The 21,054-nt window shown below is 38.9% G+C and overlaps 2 protein-coding genes across 5 annotated transcripts; both read right to left on the bottom strand.

Annotated features, from left to right (window-relative positions):
- Window positions 1–69: 69 nt before the first annotated feature.
- pkp1b (plakophilin 1b) lies at window positions 70–9,654 on the bottom strand. Of its 2 annotated transcripts, XM_051413719.1 has the most exons (13): window positions 9,351–9,537; window positions 8,006–8,100; window positions 6,593–7,011; window positions 6,329–6,470; window positions 5,120–5,327; window positions 4,489–4,648; window positions 3,476–3,593; window positions 2,829–3,005; window positions 2,171–2,341; window positions 1,886–2,039; window positions 1,449–1,635; window positions 1,233–1,317; window positions 70–815 (listed from the first exon to the last, which is right to left on the bottom strand). In XM_051413719.1, exons 1-13 carry the CDS (start codon window positions 9,535–9,537, stop codon window positions 741–743), a joined length of 2,178 nt encoding a protein of 725 aa, XP_051269679.1. In that variant the 3' UTR covers window positions 70–740. The 2 variants fall into 2 exon arrangements, with proteins under 2 accessions (XP_051269679.1, XP_051269680.1); XM_051413720.1 differs by lacking the exon at window positions 8,006–8,100 and having other exon boundaries at window positions 9,351–9,654.
- Window positions 9,655–12,461: 2,807 nt separating this feature from the next.
- Window positions 12,462–20,017, bottom strand: smpd2b (sphingomyelin phosphodiesterase 2b). 3 transcript variants are annotated; one of them, XM_051415578.1, is made up of 12 exons: window positions 19,756–20,017; window positions 19,261–19,293; window positions 17,725–17,837; window positions 17,526–17,622; window positions 17,245–17,321; window positions 16,675–16,768; window positions 16,157–16,246; window positions 15,981–16,063; window positions 15,612–15,744; window positions 14,984–15,088; window positions 14,695–14,872; window positions 12,462–14,043 (listed from the first exon to the last, which is right to left on the bottom strand). In XM_051415578.1, the coding sequence occupies exons 3-12, from the start codon at window positions 17,772–17,774 to the stop codon at window positions 13,619–13,621; spliced, it is 1,332 nt and encodes a 443-aa protein (XP_051271538.1). In that variant the 5' UTR covers window positions 17,775–17,837; window positions 19,261–19,293; window positions 19,756–20,017; the 3' UTR covers window positions 12,462–13,618. The 3 variants fall into 3 exon arrangements, with proteins under 3 accessions (XP_051271538.1, XP_051271537.1, XP_051271539.1); XM_051415577.1 differs by lacking the exon at window positions 19,261–19,293 and having other exon boundaries at window positions 19,756–20,016; XM_051415579.1 differs by lacking the exons at window positions 19,261–19,293; window positions 19,756–20,017 and adding an exon at window positions 18,202–18,964.
- Window positions 20,018–21,054: the final 1,037 nt, after the last annotated feature.

The raw sequence follows: 21,054 nt of genomic DNA, 5'->3' as shown, positions 1-21,054 counted from the left end.
ACCAGTGACTATGACAAATGACTAATAATGAACTTAGGACTTAATTAATACTCAATACTACTAGAGGAGTAGATCTCTGTCAGCTTTATTGACAATTTTTGGAACAATACAAGTAGCCAATTCCACACACATACATATGAAAAAAGATGGATACACCACAAACACAAGTTGTCTTTACAAAATGTAAACACAGATCACTGCTTAAGACAAGATGTCACTCTTTTTATAGCAAACCTATCCTAACCTATAACTCTAACAGAAAATGTCCTCTTTTATCAATGTTCATTTTACATAAAATTATTTTTTACAATGTTGTAATGATATTAAAACAGCAATTTCAGGGCAAAATGAAATCTTAACCCTTATGTTATTATCTAGCAAAGCAAGCTCATGGCACCAGAAAGCACATTGCAGGCACAGATGCAGAAGTTGCATTAAAAGACAGCAGTTAAAATTGCAAAAGCAAATCAAATCTTGCAGTCTTGTTCCTAAAATGTTACATCTTGACTGTCACCTTTTTTCCAACAAAAGAAAAATAAACCTTGCAGCATATACAGGCCTAATCTGCAGTTTGTAGCTATTTATTGATGGAATGATTGGATACATATATGAGAAACTCTTTGTGAAATGAGAAAGGATGCTGCTCAGCCTCAATGCGTTTCCGTCCTGTGGATGTGCAGGAGACTTGCAGGTGAGTTACTTCGGTGAATGACATTCAGAGATCTGTTTAGGCTGTCGTGTTAATCGACAATTTGAACCGACTTGTGTGCTGCTGTGGTGACGTCATTCACAAATGAGGACTTACTCATCCCTTGCTGCAGGACAAATAGTTAAAGTTCAATCAGTGTTCCACCTCTGTAATTTCACTAAACACATGAGTGACACATTAACAGCTGTGATCTGCTCATGGGAATTTCTTGATAAAACACCTTGAGTTGAAATGTGCGCCTGCGTAAATACAATAATGCATCTAATCTGCTGTGGTATGTGTGCAAACACAGTCCTGCAAGTGTTTCCTCTAACCTATGCTACTAGTTTCAGCTGTATCACTTCAGTGTCTCATTCACATTCAATGGGCATTTCCTGACAACACTACCTAATCCTTCGACTTTTCTCCCTCTGTTTCTCACAAATACCTAAGAGAGGTGTGGACTTTAAGTGAAGGAAGGAAACAGAGAGGACACACCCAAACCCTGACAGATCTTGGCACTCAGGGTTAAGCCTCAACTCACCTTTTTCAGGAAGCTTTGCAAGTCTTTTTCTGACCACAGGTTGTAGAGAAGCAGGGCTGCAGCTTTTCTAGATTTGGGGAAATATCTTAATGGGGAGAAAAGGATTATTAAAGATCAGTTTAGACTTCTGGAAATCTAACATGCATGGCAAATATAAATTGCTTGTGAGTCATAGGTATTCCATATATCTTGAATAATAAGTACATGTAACCTTACTCGTTTTGGCTGAGATCATTCAGTGAGTTTATCAGATTGTTGTTTAACAGGCGCTTGCTCATATCAGGCTCCTTCATAAGCAGGTAGTTGGCGGTCTGGCAGGCCATGGCAAGTGTGTCATCAGACTCATTCCCTTCCTTGGTGCCTGCGCTCAAGACACTTAGCAGCTCCGGGAGGGCTTTACGAGCTTTAGTAGGAAGGCAAACAAAACCCACTGGCTATTTAACACAAGCAAACACTTGTAAAAATGAGTAAATTATTGTTTAAGATAATGGATTTCTAGGAAGGACACAAATCTGTCATCTACTGTGAAACAAAAAATATTGTAGAATCTAAAAACTAGGATTAGTAATTAATCATATTTATATTTAAAACAAACAGGTGACATGTTTGATAAAACAACATACTACAAGTATTGTCTTGCACCTGCATCTTACCTATGGCACTGTTCAGGTTTGAGTTCTTCGTCAGGTTTCCAACCAAAGCCGTTGCGTTCCTCTGCAGGTTCACTTTGTTTGACTTTAAAAGGGGACTGATAACTTGCAAGCCATTCAGTTTCTGCACAATGATCTGGCTCATTACACCAGAGACCTGTGAATAATCATGACTCAAGTTTGCTTGTAGAAAACAAATTTACAATGATAATTTAAAGTAAGTCTAAACTAGTCTCCATGAGCTACAACTGCACAGATATAAACCCAATGTCATTTTTATTTTCTTACAATGCCTTCATTTGTCGTGAGGTTCTGCAGCGCTCCACAACAGGCTTCCTGTGTTTCTTCTTGCTGGCTAGAGCCAAGCAACGACAGGTAACTCTGCAGAGTTTTGGAGTGGATCAGCCAACCTGCCCCATGAGGTTGTGGATCCTCAACAACTGGAAAGTCAAAGTGGCGCTGGACAAGAAAGAAAGCAGTTCATCCTCAACATGTAGCTGTTACAGCATTTACTTTCAAAGAAATGCAGAATTTCTTTTGAATTGTGTTTTTATAGGAAACACACAATAAATCTGAATTATTTGTAAAACACAGTGTGTCATGGTGCTGGATGCAAACATGAAACACATACAGTAATAGCCTGAAATGTGTTTTAACTTGGGCAAAGACTTAACAAAAAGTAAACTTCTAGGAATCAAAGCACAAGGTCTGTCACTCTGAGCCTTTGAAAAGATGGATTATAATTATAATTGCCATAATGCTCAGTAATGTTCAGTCTAAGTTATCCTGAATAGGAATAATGACAAGGCACAGATTGACAGCTACTGTCTACACAAACTGTACAAACAGATAAACAAGTATCTCTGATGTGCCGTCATTAATTAAATGTATCCCTTAGGCATTCGGTATGTGTGTTTGTCTCTGTTGTGCACCTTCCTCGTCTCACCTCGTGTTCTGGCGATTTGCTCTGTGGATTGAAGCAGCCGATGGGGCCGGTCTCGTCCTGGCTGTGGGTCCTCATGACAGTCTTGGCCAAAGCTGTGATCCTGCTGAACAGAGCCGGGGCCTCGGCCTCCAGCTGGAATGTCAGGTTGTGCAGGATGCACACGCAATTTTCTACAGACTGTTTCAACAAGGTAGAACAACACACAACAAAATGGAACATGTATGACTCAGAGTCTTAACAAGAAATTGATAAAAAAAAAACACAAATAAGGCAAACAGATGAACAAGTTGTCCATTGAATATTGTCAAACAAAGCAGTTATCCTGCTTGAGATGCCTAATAACAGTATTTAAATGATCTATAAAACCCTACTAAGTTGTACAGTACACTATAGTACACAGTTTTCTGTACATGACACAGCAGTGCCTTTTTCTGCAGTAGAACTGCAACAGCCAGCTACATAATAGCAAAGGCTGGTTGACTTCCAACCGCAGCTCATCGCTATAGTGACAGATGTTTTTTTTTTCTTTGTGTTCACGTTGCACATGAAGGTGTGACACATGTGCGTGTGAGTAAATATGAAAATGAGAGTGAAAGAAGTACATACAGGCCGAGATTGTGCAATAATTTTTTTTTTCTCTTGTTTACCTTATCATCCGGTTGTCCTGCTTCCACGCAGTTTTTCACATATTTGACCAAAGAGTCGATCAAACCTCGACATTTTCTCATCGCCTGTCGGTTGCTTTGCTTCGCACTGCTTAAGTTTCTGTTGAAAACAAAATATAAGATGTTAAACAATGTTTTGATACATTAAAGAGTATACGGACACTGGCATCAATATAAGAGATATTCTAACACATACAGGGTATTTTATGAACATCATAGGCACTGCTGTGAGTATGTAAATATAAGTACAGTATGTAAATATTATTGTTAATCAATTAATAAAGCTTGTCTCTCCTCGTCTTATTGGATATGAAATTCACTGTGCCTTAAACGTAAACAATATTAATCGTGTAAAATCAGGGAGATCACTAAAACTTCCCAGAATGATACAGAAAGTTATTTTACTTTTTTGAGCAAAAAATGTAATAAATAAATAAATAATAACACCCTATATGCACTGTCACTTCATTGAACTATTAATTTTTCCTGGTCACAGACTAAAATTTTTCTATAGTTATCTGAGAAAAATACGTGAAAAATCTAACATTGTATACTCCCTAAACATCACGCTCACCATATAGTTTATAAATTGATATATAATCAACTGTTGGCAGTAAGTTCAGAGTTTTTAATTTCTAAAAAACTTCCAAGTTTGCAACCGAAAATAGCTGTAGTAGACTTACCTTACATCCCCCCTCCCACACATTCAAATCCACGATGACTAATTCAGGCTTTTCAAACATGTCAATGAAGCGAACCAATCTTGCCTTATCACAAATCTTTCATATTCAAACTAAATAAATCTTTACAGGGAAACATTCTTAAAAGCATGCCAAGTTATACACAATTCCCTGGTACATGTTTGACATTTACAGCTGTCATGAACACATTTAATGTTTGTACCCATACAGTAGGAAATAAGATCCGAAGCATTATGAGAGCTAAAGCAAAGACACCGACATGATATCAAGTGCTCAGTTTAATTTTGTCCTTACCTTAGACATCCAGTGGTGTGAAAGAAGGCCTCAGGGTCACTGTTGGTCTGGTCAGATCCTGTTGTGTAAGGCAGGATCACGCGCTCCATTAAGACAGGCAGAGCGCTCTTCAGCAGGTCTGGCTTCAGGCTGTCTACAGAGGACAAATTCCACAGGAGACCTAGAAAAAGAATTAAAACCTCAGTTGTTTCAGCAGTACAGAAATAAACATTTACTCAGTGGCAATGATAAAAATATGAAAGTAAAAAAAACCACATTGATTTTATAGGTTTTAAGGTTTTTGTACATTTGACTATATTATTAAACGTTTAAATTACATGAAAAGCAGAGTGTTGGATAACAGAACTACAACTTGATTTTCCAGATGTTTATAATGTTCAAATGAAACCATAGTTTAAATATTTAACACATTTGCATCTATATCCACATTTTACCTACTCACTAGAACAGTAGCAAAGTAATTCTGGCAATTGCTTCAAATGCTACACTCACAAATAGCTTAGTGATTGACAGCAGGATCTAAACAGAATTATATTATACTACACACAAGTGGCTCTCTGTCTGACCTATTTACATGGATTGTTGTATGGTATGTATGTGCAGCGTTGCACATTTCAGAGATAACTCGTACCTGTCAGCTGTTTCTCTGTCTCTGCAGAGTCGGTGTCTTTGAGCAGAGCCACCGCCTCTGTGATGCCTCCACAGCGATGGATCTCTTCCTTGTTACTGTTGCTCTTAAAGGACAGGTTACGCAGGGCAGCCGAGGCTGTATGGCTGACTTGTAAACTGGGGCTTCGCAGCAGACCAACCAAAGGAGGGATCCCATTGAGTTTAAAAACCTACGAGATAAGAGGACTTTAGGAGTAAGCACAACTGAGGGACACAATAATTTACCACAATCCAAATGACAGTGATTTATTCCATATGAAGACTATATTTTCTAAGATGGATAACTTAAACTAAGTTAAATAATATTTAATTTTGAGAAATGGCAGGTAAAAAACAAGTGAGCAGTCCAGCTACAATACAAATTGGGGAAAGCCGGAAATTGCCCAGGGACATGAGACCAAAAAGTCCACCATTCCTGCACATGATCCTGATGATCATACCAATCCATGCATGAGGGACTCACAGGAAGTCTCAAATTTTATCACACAGATATCAGACCCACTGTTTATTGTTCCTTTTTTAATACCGTATCAGGGTTACTGCTGATGCACAGCAACCATTTATTATTAAAATAACTGCTGAAATATAAATCATAGTCTTGCATAATACATCACAGTTAGGGAACTTTCAAGTCTGAGCACACACATATAAGCTAATTCAAAGCAAAAAACAGTTCATTTAATTTATGTCATATTACACTATATTATTATAAATTTAGTCTATACTGTCTTCATGTGGTACATGTTCCTAAATAAAGTAGATTTTAACCAAACTGCCTAAAACAACTTGGGGACAGTTACAGGTTATGAGTAGTGTTTGGTTTGTGGATCTTTTGGAGGTATTGTTACGCAAAATAAAAATGGTGGGAGGTAAGGGTCTTCAATAGCAGCTGATACAACCTGGCGATTATCGGCAAGACCCAACCTTAACAATATTTCACTTCAAAATGAAAATTAATCACACAAAGTAAGTAGAAACACAAAAATGAAAAAAAATATATTATTATTATTATTATTATTATTTGAGTGTTGACTGCCCTGGGGGTCAGTAGTTCATTTTCATTTTGGAAGGATATATCTTATATCTTTCCTCCTCTCTGCCGTTTCTCACTGAATCTCATGTTACCATCAAATGGAAATTATAAGCATAACCACATAACAAGAAAAACCACCTCGTCTTTAGCCTTGTCGTCAATGAAAGTGTTGTGCTGTATGTAGGAAGCGCCACAGTGCTGATAAGTCTCATCACTGTTGGAAAGATACTCCACAGCCTCCTTCATAGTGATATCAGCAACTCCACTGTTGCCATTTGACCTGTAAAGAACAGAAATACAATCTAAATGCTATTTAAATACACTGAAAACATGAAAGAATAATTTGTTCATTGAAATCTTTTTCATAGAATTTGAAATAAAGATAGTTATTTTCCCACTAACCCCGAATCTCCTTTGCTCTTCGGAGTGCCCTCAGTAACAGAAGGCCCTGAAGATGTTTTGAACCCGTCAACCTGGCTGCACACAAACTGGGTGTTTGTTTTGGTCTGACTTGTACCATTGATAGTGTACCGAGGCTGAGGCTGAGGCTTAGGATGAGGCTGGGATGTAGTGCTCGTAATAAACTGACTAGTGGACCTTTGTGCCCTGTAGGTGCCCCTGTTGGAGGCGAGCCTCTGCGAAGGAAGGGAGCGTTTTGGCATCGAGCGCTGCTGGGCCAGATCAGGCTCACTGCGGCTGGTGTTTGTTCGACCAACTGCCATGGAGCCGACAGCAGCGTAACTCCTCTCATATTGATAGGCAGAAGCTGCTGTATTCCTCTTCACGGTGGATCCCTTAATGTGGTTTTTCTCTTGGCTGAGCTGCAGAGCCAAAGAATACATGTGTTTGTAATGAAAGATAATCGTGTCTTTTATTTCACCAGCAACTAAGCAAGGACACGTGAGTGTGTCAGTGACTGACATGGAGCTGGCAATGGCAAATCAAATTGTGAAAGATGGTTTTTTTGGTGTTCAGCCCTGTGGGTTGCTTATACGGATGACTGGTAGCCTCTGTGGGATGGGCTGGTAAACACATTTTTGCGTGACGAGACAGAAAGTCTCTTCAAGGATTAAGAAACTGGTTTTTGAGGCAGAAATGGGTAAAAAAAGTCAACTGAGGACAACACATTTTTCAACTCCTGTTCCTTATTATTGGTATCAGGCCTCCACAACATGGTGTATAGGAGTGCTGTACTAAACTGCAAAAGAAATTCATACAATGACTGGTGTTAGTTGTGTTATTTCTGCAACAATGATGCATCATTATTATTATTTGATTATTTGACTTTTTCACACTTTATTAGTCATTTGATTGATTAGTCAGTTAGCTGCTTGAAAGAAAGTTAGTCAGCAACTATTTTAATGATTGTTTTAGTTATTTTTCAAGCAAAAAGAAGATTGAAGAAAAAAAAGAAGAAAAAAAGATTTGCTACTATTCTTTGCCATATATGATAGTAAATTAAATATGTTTGAGTTTTGGATATTTAGTCGGTAAAAATGAGCACCATCATGGGCATTTTTCCCATTCATTTGTTATTTGCCAGACTAATCTACATACTACATTACTTGAAATACTTAAATACAAACTGTAAAAAAACAATGTGTAATTTGTGCAGAGTTGTAGAATCAAAACTCCTTTCAAGTTGTTCAAAACACAAAAAGGAGATACAATCCTCAACACTCTTCAACTACGTTCCTGCCTAGGACATCATCTTCTCTATGACGACACTGTGATGATTATACAGCCAGGAGAGTCACTCCTGCCAGTCAATGATGTAGTAAAAAAAATAAAAAAAAGATAAGCTTCATAACTTACTACTTTAGAAAAGCCATTCTCCAAGAAAACAGTCCCATTAGATGGACTCAACTGTGACTTGAAGGTATCGACGAACACGGAGTCGTACACAGGGCCTGAGGGGAAATGTGGAAAGTTATCAGCTTTTATTATATGTACTGTGCACACCTTGACTTATTCCGTTCAAGGAGAGAGGAAATAAAACAGTTCCCTGGCTACGAGTCCTGATCTTTGGGTTACGCTCAAAGATTATGTGCCCGTGTGGAATTAAAGCCCTAAAACTGTCCCGAAAGCCAGCCGACATTTTAGACTGGTAGATAGCAAGAAGTGGAAACATTAATGAGTAAAGGTCTGTCTGTCTGGCTCAATATACCTGTAAAGGTCACACTGCAAATCTTATTTTGATCATTCTGTTGTGAATGTTCAATCAGTAACCTTGTATTGTATATTTAAATGCTGAACATCTGTTTGATTTAAAAGACTTCTGGATGTTAAAATAAGTAGCTGTGTTTTTACATAGACAGGCCTCAGGTTGCAAGAGTGTCTTCTATCTTTGATAAATGTTTGTTTTTTTGTCATTGAAGAGCACTGGTTCTCAACCATTTTGGTGTCAAGGACCCCCAAATTGATATACATCAGGCTGTGGACCCTTATTTGACAAGACGTATAGATCCCTGTCTAATAAGAGTTAATTATTCCATAACTGTCTGTACTGTAGAGTGGTAGATTAAACAGTGAAGAGTGTGAAACCTATGAACAGAATAGTCATTCTTATACATTCTCCCACTGGTCTAACTTATAGTCAATTAAATAATAATAGTCAATGCTTTGGAGTGTATAAGATTTAAAGATAGCCTCTATAGGAGAGGATAGAAATATTGAGGTTGGGTCCCCCCGTGACCGCTCACCATGTTCAGAAAAATTAGACAAACCCAAAAGAAGGTACCTAAAATTGTTCATTTTTATGTTTTTTTTTATGTATTTTATGTATTCAGCACACCTCCCGTAAATTGCATTTCTCAACATGAAAGTTGAATAAACGTTGTTTCAAAGCCTTCTCCATGCTACCAGTGAGGAAACACTTTAAAGCCTTGATGTATGCATTATATTGTTTGACTAAAAGTAATCAAATTTAAACATAGTCTTAAAAATGATGTAAAATGCATGTAAAGACATGAGCCATTCAGTCTGCTCAACCACGACCCAACATAAAAGGTCTAGATGGCGTTTGAAAGCACTCTGCAGGCTGCCAGGAAAAAAAATGTGTTTATATTTTTAATTGTAAAACTTAAACAGCCAATTCCCTCTTGAAAACCCTCATTGCCCTGACTCCTATCTACGGCCCTGCTGTGTTGGCCGCTCTTACTTGTTGGAGTAGAAGCAGATCCACTTCTGCTGCTGGACTGCCTGGACTTCGTTCTCCTGATAGTTTGCACTTGCTCCAGGACTCTCTGCTGGCCCGATCGGTACTGGTTAACGGACGGCAGAGCCAGCGACGTGTCGTCCACATTTATGATGGAAATGACGGATTTCAGCGGATCCAGACTCGTCATTTTTTTTACTCTCCGGTCGAAACAGGGGGCGGGGAGGGGGAGAGGGCAGCGACAATATCCAAAGAGGGCTCGCACGGGAAGTCGGTCTGCTGCGGAGTGTCTGTGTTTGTATGGAGTAATAAAGGCGCACCTTGCCCTGCCCTGCCCGATAAGACCGCGCCCATGCAGGCACAATAGAGCCGAGCTGAGCCAGCCATTAACCCTCACTCTGCACTTTCTCTGGCTTGTCTTGACAAATACCCCTCGATTAAGTGGAAAGTAACCAGTATGTAGGTGGAAGATCATTTACTGAAGTAGCCTACTGTACTAAAGCACATTGGAGGTACTTTAGTCTTTCTATCTCAGTTTCTACTTCTACAATTCAGAGGGAATTCTTTTTCATTTTTTGTGCAAAACACATTTCAAGGCTCCAGCTTTACACATGTGATGATTTGCTGCTTTTACTTTTAATGATCTGTATTTATTTGTAATCATTTTGAGGTTTGGATGCCTGGTTGCATTGTGTAGGTTCCACTTTGGGCTCTGGGTAATTATGATGAGATTTTTCACTATTTTCTTATTTTAATCATTAGTTGGAGTCTTATGCAAACTAGTTCAAAATGAGCTCCACCTCAACTAAATAGTAAAATACTGCTTTTACATTAATGAGTAAAAATATTCTAATAATAAAATATCTATCAAACAGTTTTTTGCATTTAGACACTTAGATAGTTTTGCTTAATTAACTTAATTTCGTTGCATTATTTTTATGGTGTCATATCAGTACTTTAGTAAAGGCTCTGAATACTTCCTCCACCACTGCTCAAGTACAATTTAAGGTGCTCATACTTTACTTTATATTTCGTCTTCACTATATTTGCAGAGGTAAATATTGCACACAATAATTTGACTGCAGCCAGGTAGATTTCAAATTAAATATTCATCCATCCATGATCAACTCATAGAAAAATAAATGCATTATTAAAACCACCTACCAGTAAACAGTTAGCTCCACCCCAAAAGCTACAACATAAGAAAATATAATTCAATATTAAAGCATTGATGGAAGAAATTAATTCTTTACTAAAAGTACCAATACAACAGTGCAAAAAAAACCCCAAGCAATCAAGTCTGGCATTTCATGCAAGAACCCTACTTAAATATAAGTACAGATGTATCATCAGCTAAATGTACAAAATGTATTGACAGTGAAAATACTTGTTCAGCAGTAAAATGGGCCCTGTGACTGAGTTACAGTTATGGCATTATTCGATTTTACTGCTGATGCATCACGCTAAGTAGCATTTTACTGCTGTAGCTGGTTGAGGTGAAGCTACTTTATAAGTTCCCAACCTATAAGGTTACATTTTGAGAGGTGATGACGTGATTAATGGAGCAAAACTATGTTCTGCTACATTAGTATGCTTAGATTTTTTTTGTTTGTGAAATATAAGGTATTGGATAATATTGGATAATTTGATGTCTTTTAGACCTGTCATATTAAACACTTTTTTAAATAAAACTATCTGAGGGGAAAACACTCGGTGGAAAATTGCTAACAGGTCATAAATATCTGAGACATGACAAAAGGCTACAACTAAACACTTTTTTTGTAAGGGGTCACTATTAATAAGTAACTGTTGCTTTAATTTTTAACAGTGCATTCTTTTTTACACCATATGTTGTGTTTATGTAACTATAGCTGTGAAATCAATGTAGTGCAATAAATAGTACATTATATATCTCTGAAATATAGTGGGGTACAAGTATAAAGTAGCATAAAATGTAAATTTACATAAATGTACTTGTACTTTTGATGCTTGAAGTATATTTTGCTGATAATACGTCTGTACTTTAACAAAGTACTACAAGTGTTAGGCAAGTTGACGAAAGGTCTGGGAACCAACAGGTCAATGAATGCATTCATTTTATCATGTTCTCAAATCATGTAAAGTTAAATATAGGCTACTACAGCCATTGATTACAGCCATGTGACAACTAAGGGCTTTGACTACAGCTAATCAAACAAAATGTTGCACAATGAACACAAAACAGACTAGACTGAGACAGATAAAGGACCAATGCAAAAAAGCCATCAGTGGTGTACATGATTATAATCATACCTATGATCTAAGTGAAGTGGTAAGTAAAAGTGAGTTTAACTTTTACTACAGTTCAGATCTGCACACTGTTCATGTTATTCCTTCTGACTGGCCACAACCGCGAGAGTTGGAAAATCATGCTATCACTGCAGCACATCACAAGGGAAAACATGAGTAGGGAATTAGCTTCATTTATTTAGCAACAATACAAAACCATATTAATAAAAGAATAGGACAGGATGTAGGTTAGAAATTGGGTAAATATTTTGTTGGAACTTGACCTAAATAGCAAGCAAGTAGAAGAAATATGATTTTAGTTGAAAATGCATAAGTAAAACTAAAAAAGGAGGTTACTTAGTATAGGAACAACGCATTACCTGAGCCTATTTTAATGTATATATTTAGTGTGTTTAGGGATGGTCATGTGGTCTAAAATGTCTGTGTAGCTCTACTAACTTATTCATGTTTTCCTTAATGGTGACACAGCCACAGCATGGCACCAACTGTGATGGTCTAAATTATTGATGTAATCTTCACTTGGCAAAATTAAAAAATGTAATGTACCACACCCATGGTGCTCTTGGCGAAGGTGTGCAAACTGGCATGTGGGATCTGGCAACTTTGGCTGTTTCCTCTCACTTGTTCTGTCACCTTGGTTATATAATTGTTGCTCAAAAAACAGTCTGGTGTTCCATTTGGAAACTTTCTCATGTACTACTGTTGCCCTCTAGTGGTGAATGTGTAGATTGGCGTATCAGTGAATATTGTCAACAGTTGGAACTGGCAGAGTGCATCATCTGCTGACTTGTCACCTTTCTCCAGATCCACAGCAGTCAAAACGCATGAGAATAAAGTCTTTATTATTGCTGTCATAATCATGCCTGTCACAATTTTCAATTGGAATGAACATCAGGTATTACCTGAAACTATATGACCTTTATAAAATTAGGAACTACCAACATTGAGATGAAAGTTAAGAATACATTTTAAAAATGATCTGTCATCATTCTGGCTCTTGCTTGCTAAGTCATTACACTGTTCAATAGAGATATGGGACATTAATTCATTCTCTAGCATACATAAAAGGAAGTGGTTTATCTGTTTAGTCAAGTCAGTGCACTGCACACTAAAGACATATTAAACAAAAAAATAGGTCCAAGTTAAGAGTGTATATATATATATATATATATATATATATATGACAGAATATCTTCAGCACATTCCCACTGGTATATTTTGGGAAAGAGGAGTGTAGATTGTCTCTAACAATAAGATACTTTCAAGTGCAAGACAGTGAACAATATAGCTGAGACATGCAGAGCCTATGCCTTTTACTACAGTATGCTACACTGAAAAGCTTTAACTGGTGTGTGAGGATCTTTAAGTGCTACTAAAAGCTCTCAGCGATCTGTCCTCCATAGAAAAAATGTTACTGACTAAAATGTAAACCTACAACCTTCGGAGTGTCTGTGTCTTCTGTGCAGTGGAGATCACGATGCACAGAAGATTTACTTACAGAAAGGACTACTTTCTCTAAGTAAGTCAGCAAATGGTCTGGACCCACTGCGACTGTGTGGTTGACTCTCCAAATGGGAAGCATGGAATTAAAAACAGAAACAACTGGTCCCGCTGAAACTACTGGTGGGTGGAATGCAAGTCGGACCTCAGGCTTGAATAACACAAATGGTCACGTTTCTGGCCTTTAAGAACAGCAGTAGCACAGAAGTATCATACTATGTAATAGGAAGTGTGTTTGTTGAAGTGCATAGAGGGAAATCTAGGGGTAAAAAAGGCTAAAGACGATTATATAAAAAGTATAAAAATGTCAAAGCATGTGTCCTGCACTACTTTCAAAAACTCCATCAGTCTGCAATACAAATCTAAATCTCAAGAGCACAAAACACATTCAGAGCATAAACGACTCCTTCAAACATCCATCTTAAAGCTAACTTCAAAAGGCTTCTCTCAGTGTGCCCACTTTGACCCAGTTGGCTCCGGCTTTATTCCTCTGGGTCAAAGGCACTGGGCTCAAGACCCTCTGGGGGCCTCCGCTGGGTGTTGTGGGGCTGAGCCAAAGGAAAGCCCCTGAGCTTCTCTTGCAGACTACCTACAGCCAGCCTCATCTGGTCTTCAGCCCCCTGCAGAGATTTCAGCTCCATGGTATAGAAGATGTACAGCAGAAAGGTGGTCAGCAGGATGGCGAAGCACAACGCAGCCAGCATGTAGAAGGAGGTACGAGGGAAAGGTTGTTCAGCTCCCAGGGCCAACCAGGGCACAGCAGCGATGGCCAGCTCCAGAAAGAGCAGAGCCAACCCCATCACTCCGGTGCGTGTTGCTGTGTAGCGCATCCTCTCAGCACAGTGCAGACCCACCTTGACTTCAGTGCGAGCCTCTGTCACAATGTCTACCAACTCAGCCACCTTCCCTGAAGAGGAGAAAAGACAAAGAACATTTAAAAATCATGCAAGAGCTGATTGTTGACTTCAACACAAGCAGCATAGGGGTGTTTAATACAAACCTACAGTTGAGAAGTCCTAATGAAAAAGTAGAGGGATCCACTTTAAAATACAGGGATTTCATTCTGGACATAAGGACCATTGAGTTTGCCAAAAAACTGTCATAACAGCTGTATTATTACTAGGGTATGGTTGAAACAAACATACACGCTCCAAATGGGATTCAAAGTCACTGACCAGCACAGGTAACGTCAAAATCACCCCACTTCCCCTACAGCACCTGTTTCCCAACCCCCATTAGGGGGTCACGAAACCTATTAGTTATGTGATTGTTAAAAAAATACATCATACAGAGAGTTTTTGAGCTTGGAGCTAAATGCCAACACCAGCATGCTAACAGGCTCACAATGACATCGTTAACATACGGATGTTTAGCTGGTATAATGTTTACAATTTTCACCATCTTAGTTTAGTTTAGTGAGTAAGATTCTCTGGGAATCACAAATGTGTGTACAAGAATTTTCGTCATCCATAATTGTTGAGATATTTCTGTTTGATTACCGATCAAATGATATTGCCATCGTTAGAGCCACCCTGCTAGCATGGCTAGTAAAGAATACCTGCAGCAGAGGCCGGATTTCCCGATTTCCTGTCACTTTCGGTTTCAGTTGGAGCGTGTGTCTCCAGCCTAAGTTCAGCCGTCAGAGCTTCATGGTCGGAGTATGGGAATGGATGTTCAGGGACGGAGCCTGTGGTGGTGGACATCAAATCGCAATAAATGGCTACTTTGGATGAACCCTGAGAATGAAAAACAAAACAAAATGTGCTTCTGGATTCAAAACAAATTCATAGGATGATGATGAAGGGGGTAAAGTACAGCGGGAATGACAACACAGAACTTTCACGCACCTTGAACATGATGTAGTCGATGCGAATTCCCTTTTCAAAGGGAGCAAGGTCCTTTTTACTAATAAAAGGGTTGTCGGCTATTAGAGTCATACCGTCCTCACACCCCTGCAACAGAAAATTATTTTTAACATTTATATTTAAAAAAACAAAACAAGTTCAAAGGAAAATGCATTTTTTATCTTACCAACCTGGCTATTGTTTTCATAGTCTTTACTAATATTTCTGTCAGTTATTATGAAATTTTACTTAGTAATTAATTCTTGAGATAGCAACAATGACTGCTGGATACAGTTTTACATTTTAGCAGAACTACTTCCTGACAAAGTGTCTTACTGAAGTTGTGTATGCAAGAGGTTTCAAAGTGCTGTGGATGATAATATCAGATTTCTGGTGAGTGGTCATCAAACAGAAAATAATGTGGTTAACAGGGCTTGTTTTATCTATCTGACTGTTAGCCATCAGTAGTGTTGTAGAGCTATCTACCACTGTCATTGTGTACTACGTTTAACCATTAACCTTATAAAATTTGAAAAAACAATACAAATTATGGCCAAACCTACAAGAATAGGACCAGGCTGAATTTTCCTTCAATTGCTGTATATTGTGCAGCACTTCTGTCACTACCTACATCAAATTTAGCAGTCTCTAAATAAGAGTCTCGGAGTCCAGTGGAAGTTCTCAATAGTCTGTTACCGAGGTCCTGAGGGTGCATGTTGAGGTCACCACCTAAAATCACCACATCTGCTCCAGCAGAGGTGTGGCTAATAGGGATAGAAGAACACATAATTACCACATAACTTAACATGTAGATGACACTTTACTGTGTATAAAAAGCATTTAGCAAAAGAATACTGCCGAACACTTATAGGTAAAATCCTGCTACAAACGTCACTAACACCAACTGACAACAGGTGAGGCTCAGAAAAAAAATTATGCAAATATACACCACAGTAAAGAAATATAATATGAGCTGAATAAACAAGTAAAGACACGGTACCGAATGAACTGCTGCAGCTCCCACGACTGAACCACTCTATGGGGCAGATAAGAATCCTTGTCTCTGCAGTATTCTGCATGCAGCTGAAATTAATAGACAGGGACAACAGCACACTGATATAACTTACTGTATAAAATAAACTGATATGGCTTAGTGCAGATGTTAGGGAACCTTACATGAGTAACATAGACGATTGCAGTCAGGCTGCCAATCTTTAAGACAGCCATCCCGACAGCTTTCCCTCCAAACCAGTCTCCATGGTGAGCCTAAACGTTAGGAAAAACACACAAAGTTACGGGAGGAAAGGAGGTATGTTACTCTGCAAATAGAGGCAGCAACACTAAAGGATCACGTATCCACTCTGAGGGGGAGGCGTGTATGAGACTGGCTCCGGACTATATTGCTGACTTGCTAACTCCAAACGAGCCTAAGTGCAGGCCTGAGATGTGCTGATAGGTCTCTATTAATAATTCCTAGGTCAAGAATAAAAACCGGAGGAGATCTGGCCTTTGCAGTCAGTGCCTCTTGAGTCTGGAACGATCTTATTTTAGAACTGCATTTCCTGGAACCGTTTTTTATCCTGTTACTCTTCATTTTAATATGAATTATTATTGTTCACTTTCAACTAGTCGTGTTTACATACAGTGTGCAGTACAAAACACTACTCACTGAGTCTCATGCTCTCCACACTTACCATGTAAGGATAACCATTCAGAGAGTAGCGATAAAGAAACGTGTCATGGATTCTGTGTTTGGAGAAAATGGCCAGTCCACTGCCTATGACTCCACTGCAGAATGAGAGGAAAAGCAAGACATGAGCAAAAGTTGTATGTTTCACACTAAAAAAACAGCATCAGCAGTACCTTATTATCATTTAATGTAATAACTCCTATCCCTGGTGATTATTAATAGGTGTTATCTGTAGTAGATGTGAGAACTTATCTACTAGAGTTGACGTTTTTGTGAGTCGCAGAGGGAATTAGAGAGGTGGAACCTTTGATTAATCCGAGTCTTATGCCTTGGTGTAGAGTTCAAGAAGGGATTAATCTTCAGAAGTTAATCCTTATAGGTAAAGCCTAATCTTCAGTTAAATTTTGGATCAATGCCATTAAAGTAAATTTTTCTGACAGTGGGGCACTTCAGGAGCCTTTTGAAGATATAACAACTTACTCATGAATTTTAATCATAGACTGAAAGATGTCTTAACGGTAGCATGTTGAGCAAAAATTGCACAGCAACCTTGGGAGGAGAGTAAAAACATTACCTTTTGAAGTAATGAGAGTGAGGATGACTACAGCCAAGTTTCTGTTTCAAGGAGAGATAGTCTTTCTCACTCCACACCTAAAAGAAAAATCTGTATGTCACACAAAGCAGAATACTATGAATTGTTCATACAAGTTTACACAAAGAATTGTGATTTAAGGTTGGTCGGGCAGAATACACAACTTTTTTCCACTTAACTGAACAAATTAAAAAGTTAAAAACAAAGTCAATCAGATTAGTGATTCTGCAACTTTATAACTTTGTCAGATGGCTTCCACCAACCTCTTGCAGTAAGACGATATCATGTTCTTCCTTGCACAACATATCTCCAATCATGTCATAGCGCTGAGGACAGTGTTTGCTAAGGTAGTGGATCCCCCTGAAAGAAGTAACAGAGTGTAGACTGTGTTTTTGCATACATGTATCAAGACAAGTTAAAACCCCAATGCATTGAGAATCACTAGAAACCACAGCCACTGACCAGCAGTTTAGAGAGAAGACCCGCAGACCGACAGAGTCTGCGTTATCCATGCTGACAGGTCAGTGGATCAGTAGATGTGAGTGTCAGATCCGGTGAGATGACGGGGACAGCTCCTAATGTGACACATAAAAATGATTGTTAGACATCCTTGTCTAGGCATGCACATAACCCTCCCACATCTTTTCACAAGCACTGTAATAAAACAGGAGTAATTTGAGGGTCGGACCAATTAAACTCTAGCGAAAGGTCAGTCAGGAAGGCTATTGTTTTGCATATAGGCCTGTAGTTAATTTCTCCTTCCACCCTGCATTCACTCCTCTCATGCATGGTCATTCACAATTTCCTTGTCAGGCGCTGTCAATAGAGATATCAGCTGTTCTCATCAGCTGGTCACATCTATCCAATAGCACAGTGACACATCTGCATCTTTAGCCTATCATCTTGCTGCTGTCTTTTTAAATATGATTCTCTCTCTACCTTCAGGTAATTCATGCTGCTGTTACACGCGGCCCTCTCCACCTCTCCATCACTGCCCAGTCTTCTCAGATTCATCAGCTTCATTATTTCATCAGCCTATCAGCTTCAGCAGAGTCATCAGCCACCGCCACCAGTGTCTAGACGCCATAGGGGGATTTATTTTGCTGCTACTCAGGGCAGACGCCCTTTGATCATAAAAAAATCTCCTTCTAGAGTCTAAAATCGCCCAAGACTTACACATACACATATCTTTACTTCATTCATTCTCCTGACTGAACTGAAACTTATAGACAAAGGTCAAAGACACATTTACACAATTATAAAAGTGAAAACAGCACAAAATCAGAAATCTGAGAAAGAAGAATAAGTGGAAAAAGACATTAAAAACTGCACAGTAAGCGCCAAAAGTGCAAATCAAGCAGATTGCAGCCTGACTTTAGTTCCAGTTCTGGGCCTTAAATTGTTTTGAGGATTCAGCTAATTTTCACAATTATTAACGGACAACCTTATTTTTGGCTCTGTGTAAAGGTGTAATCAGGTCTGAAAATGAGCAACTATGTTGTTTCTAATAGTGTGTTATAACTGAGCTGACCCTGGTAGGCCTCACTATGCAATGCTGACAGAAAATGTTGTTGATTTTTCAAAAAAAAAAGAGACAAAGTAAAGAGGCGATTGCATTCACTCTTTCTCCGGGGAGTGAAACAATACACCACCCCAAACAGACTGCTGACATAGCTTTGCTCTGCCTGGAGAGAAAAAGGAAGCAGTGAAAAGAAACTGAAAAAAAAAAAAAAAAAAAAAGGTGCAAAACTTGTTATTCATATCAATACAAACAAAGCAAACAGCATAAATAAAATAAACAATTTCTCTGCAATTGTAACATAAACTTTAAGTTATCCAATGCATCTGTGTGTGTGTGTGTGTGTGTGTGTGTGTGTGTGTGTGTGTGTGTGTGTGTGTGTGTGTGTAAATCACTTAGGGACGCTGCATCATTCACAAAGTGTGCACAGACAGTTGGCGTTAGGTGTCGTAACCAGGTAACAGACACCGGACACTGACCCCAAAAACTGAAGACAACCACAGTGACACTCTCTAAAATAAAAGGGTGGTGAAATGAAATGATGTCAGGTCAGTACACTACATGTACACAGCCAGATTAAGTTACATGTGACCCAAAATGCCGGCTGCCTGCTGGTGTGCAGATGCAGAGGTAACAGACAAGGTGGATAAAGTTTTTTTTTTTTTTTTTTTTTTTAAAACCTAATGCTTCGACAGCTAACTGGTGAAACCTGTTAGCCGCCTCTTGCTTTGTTAATGGAGATTAAAAAAAAAACCGTTAAAACAACCAGTCGGCTTCCTTATTAAGTAGCTATAATATCCAAACGTTAATCACGGCAGGTAACCGGTAAGGTAACGTCAGCTGCTGAACAACCCTCGCTAGCCATGTGGCTACGGTCTCTCCCGTTACTGCGAAGCTGGCTCCGGTTTCCGTTCAACCGTTAACGTTACACTCACTGAGCCGTTAATTCACGAACGTTGGTTCATTTAACTCACCTCGCGAACCTGTTGACGTCAGCTGGGGCCGTTTGAAGAGCCGTTACAATGGTGTAATATCAGTTTTTGGCTCTGGACCCGAAAACACTTCCTGTGAGCGTGCCAGTTGGCTGTTATTGTAAAATAAATAGTTAATTATTATCGAGGGTGTACATAGTTCTGTTCCTCAGACAACTAACACTAACTTAGCGTTGTTTGACGACTTCCATCGCTACGTCCTTTTCCTGCCGGCGTAAAGTCAGCGTGTGATAAGTAAAAAAACATTTTGTTATGACTTCCGGTTGTAGTTCTCCCTCAAAATAAAACAGGAACTTGAGTTGCGATCGTATTTGAGTGACAGGAGCGCATGTGTAGAACACGTTTTTGATTGGACTGTGAATACCTTATGGCAAAAATAATAATAACAAAAAAGATTTCAAATAAACAAATCACTTATTTTTGTCCAAGTTTATTTTGGAGGCTTTTGTCAAACATCCGTTGATATTTTAGCTAACTTGACTGCAGTTTCCGGTTTGAATACGTCGCAGCCGCGAGTAATTGTGGGAGGTGTAGTTCTGTCAGCCAAAGGCTTTACACAGGAAGTTGTGGCCCATCACAACTAGTGTTTCAGTAAAGTGCCATCTGCACTTAGAGCTATGGGAAAGACATCAGTAAATAATAATAATAAGTAAATAATAATAATAAAGTGTGCTTTAGTGTGAAATGTAAAAGGAAGAGCAAAGCTCAGGGGACTGAGCCTGTCAGGGCAGGACGTGATCAAACTGTGTCAGCAAGAACAGTACGTCAACAATTACATAGTGATGATATTATAGTAGGGTTGCAGTGCAGAAACCCCTCATTACAAAGATGTTCAGTGGTACTTGTCTACAGAAATTTGAAAAAAAAGTGATATGGTCAGATGAGTCATCCATCGCCAACTGGATGAGTGCATGTGTGGCGTACACCGAGAGAACGAAACAGACATGAATGTTTCACCCCTACAGTAGCTCTGTTATATATATATATATATATATATATATATATATATATATGAGTGAGCTCTTCCAGGATGTCAGTGCACCCACCCATAGTGCAGGAGATATCACTAAATGGTTTGATGAGTATGAAAATGAATCATAGGCCTTTGCAGCCACCAGATCTCACACCAAATGACGGGATATCTTTTGAAGGTATGGCGTTCATCCCTCCAGTAGACTTCCAGTGACTTTGATTGAGAGCTAAGTATTTTGGGGGGCTTTTATTGCCTTTATGATAGAGGCAGCTGAAGATAGACAGGGAAGGGGGACAGAGAGAGGTTGG

The sequence above is a fragment of the Dicentrarchus labrax genome, unplaced genomic scaffold, assembly GCF_905237075.1.
Source record: "Dicentrarchus labrax unplaced genomic scaffold, dlabrax2021, whole genome shotgun sequence".
Classification (NCBI taxonomy): domain Eukaryota; kingdom Metazoa; phylum Chordata; class Actinopteri; family Moronidae; genus Dicentrarchus; species Dicentrarchus labrax.
This window is presented reverse-complemented; position numbering and strand designations above follow the sequence as displayed.

Coding starts and splice junctions, on each gene's coding strand:
- smpd2b (XM_051415578.1), bottom strand. CDS start 17,774: ATGGATAACGCAGACTCTGTCGGTCTGCGGGTCTTCTCTCTAAACTGC. Junction 17,322..17,525: donor ATATCGTCTTACTGCAAGAG/GTTGGTGGAAGC, acceptor TTTTTCTTTTAG/GTGTGGAGTGAGAAAGACTA. Junction 14,873..14,983: donor TCGACTACATCATGTTCAAG/GTGCGTGAAAGT, acceptor TTTCATTCTCAG/GGTTCATCCAAAGTAGCCAT.
- pkp1b (XM_051413719.1), bottom strand. CDS start 9,537: ATGACGAGTCTGGATCCGCTGAAATCCGTCATTTCCATCATAAATGTG. Junction 2,342..2,828: donor GCAAATCGCCAGAACACGAG/GTGAGACGAGGA, acceptor TTTCTTGTCCAG/CGCCACTTTGACTTTCCAGT. Junction 816..1,232: donor TGCAAAGCTTCCTGAAAAAG/GTGAGTTGAGGC, acceptor TTTGTCCTGCAG/CAAGGGATGAGTAAGTCCTC.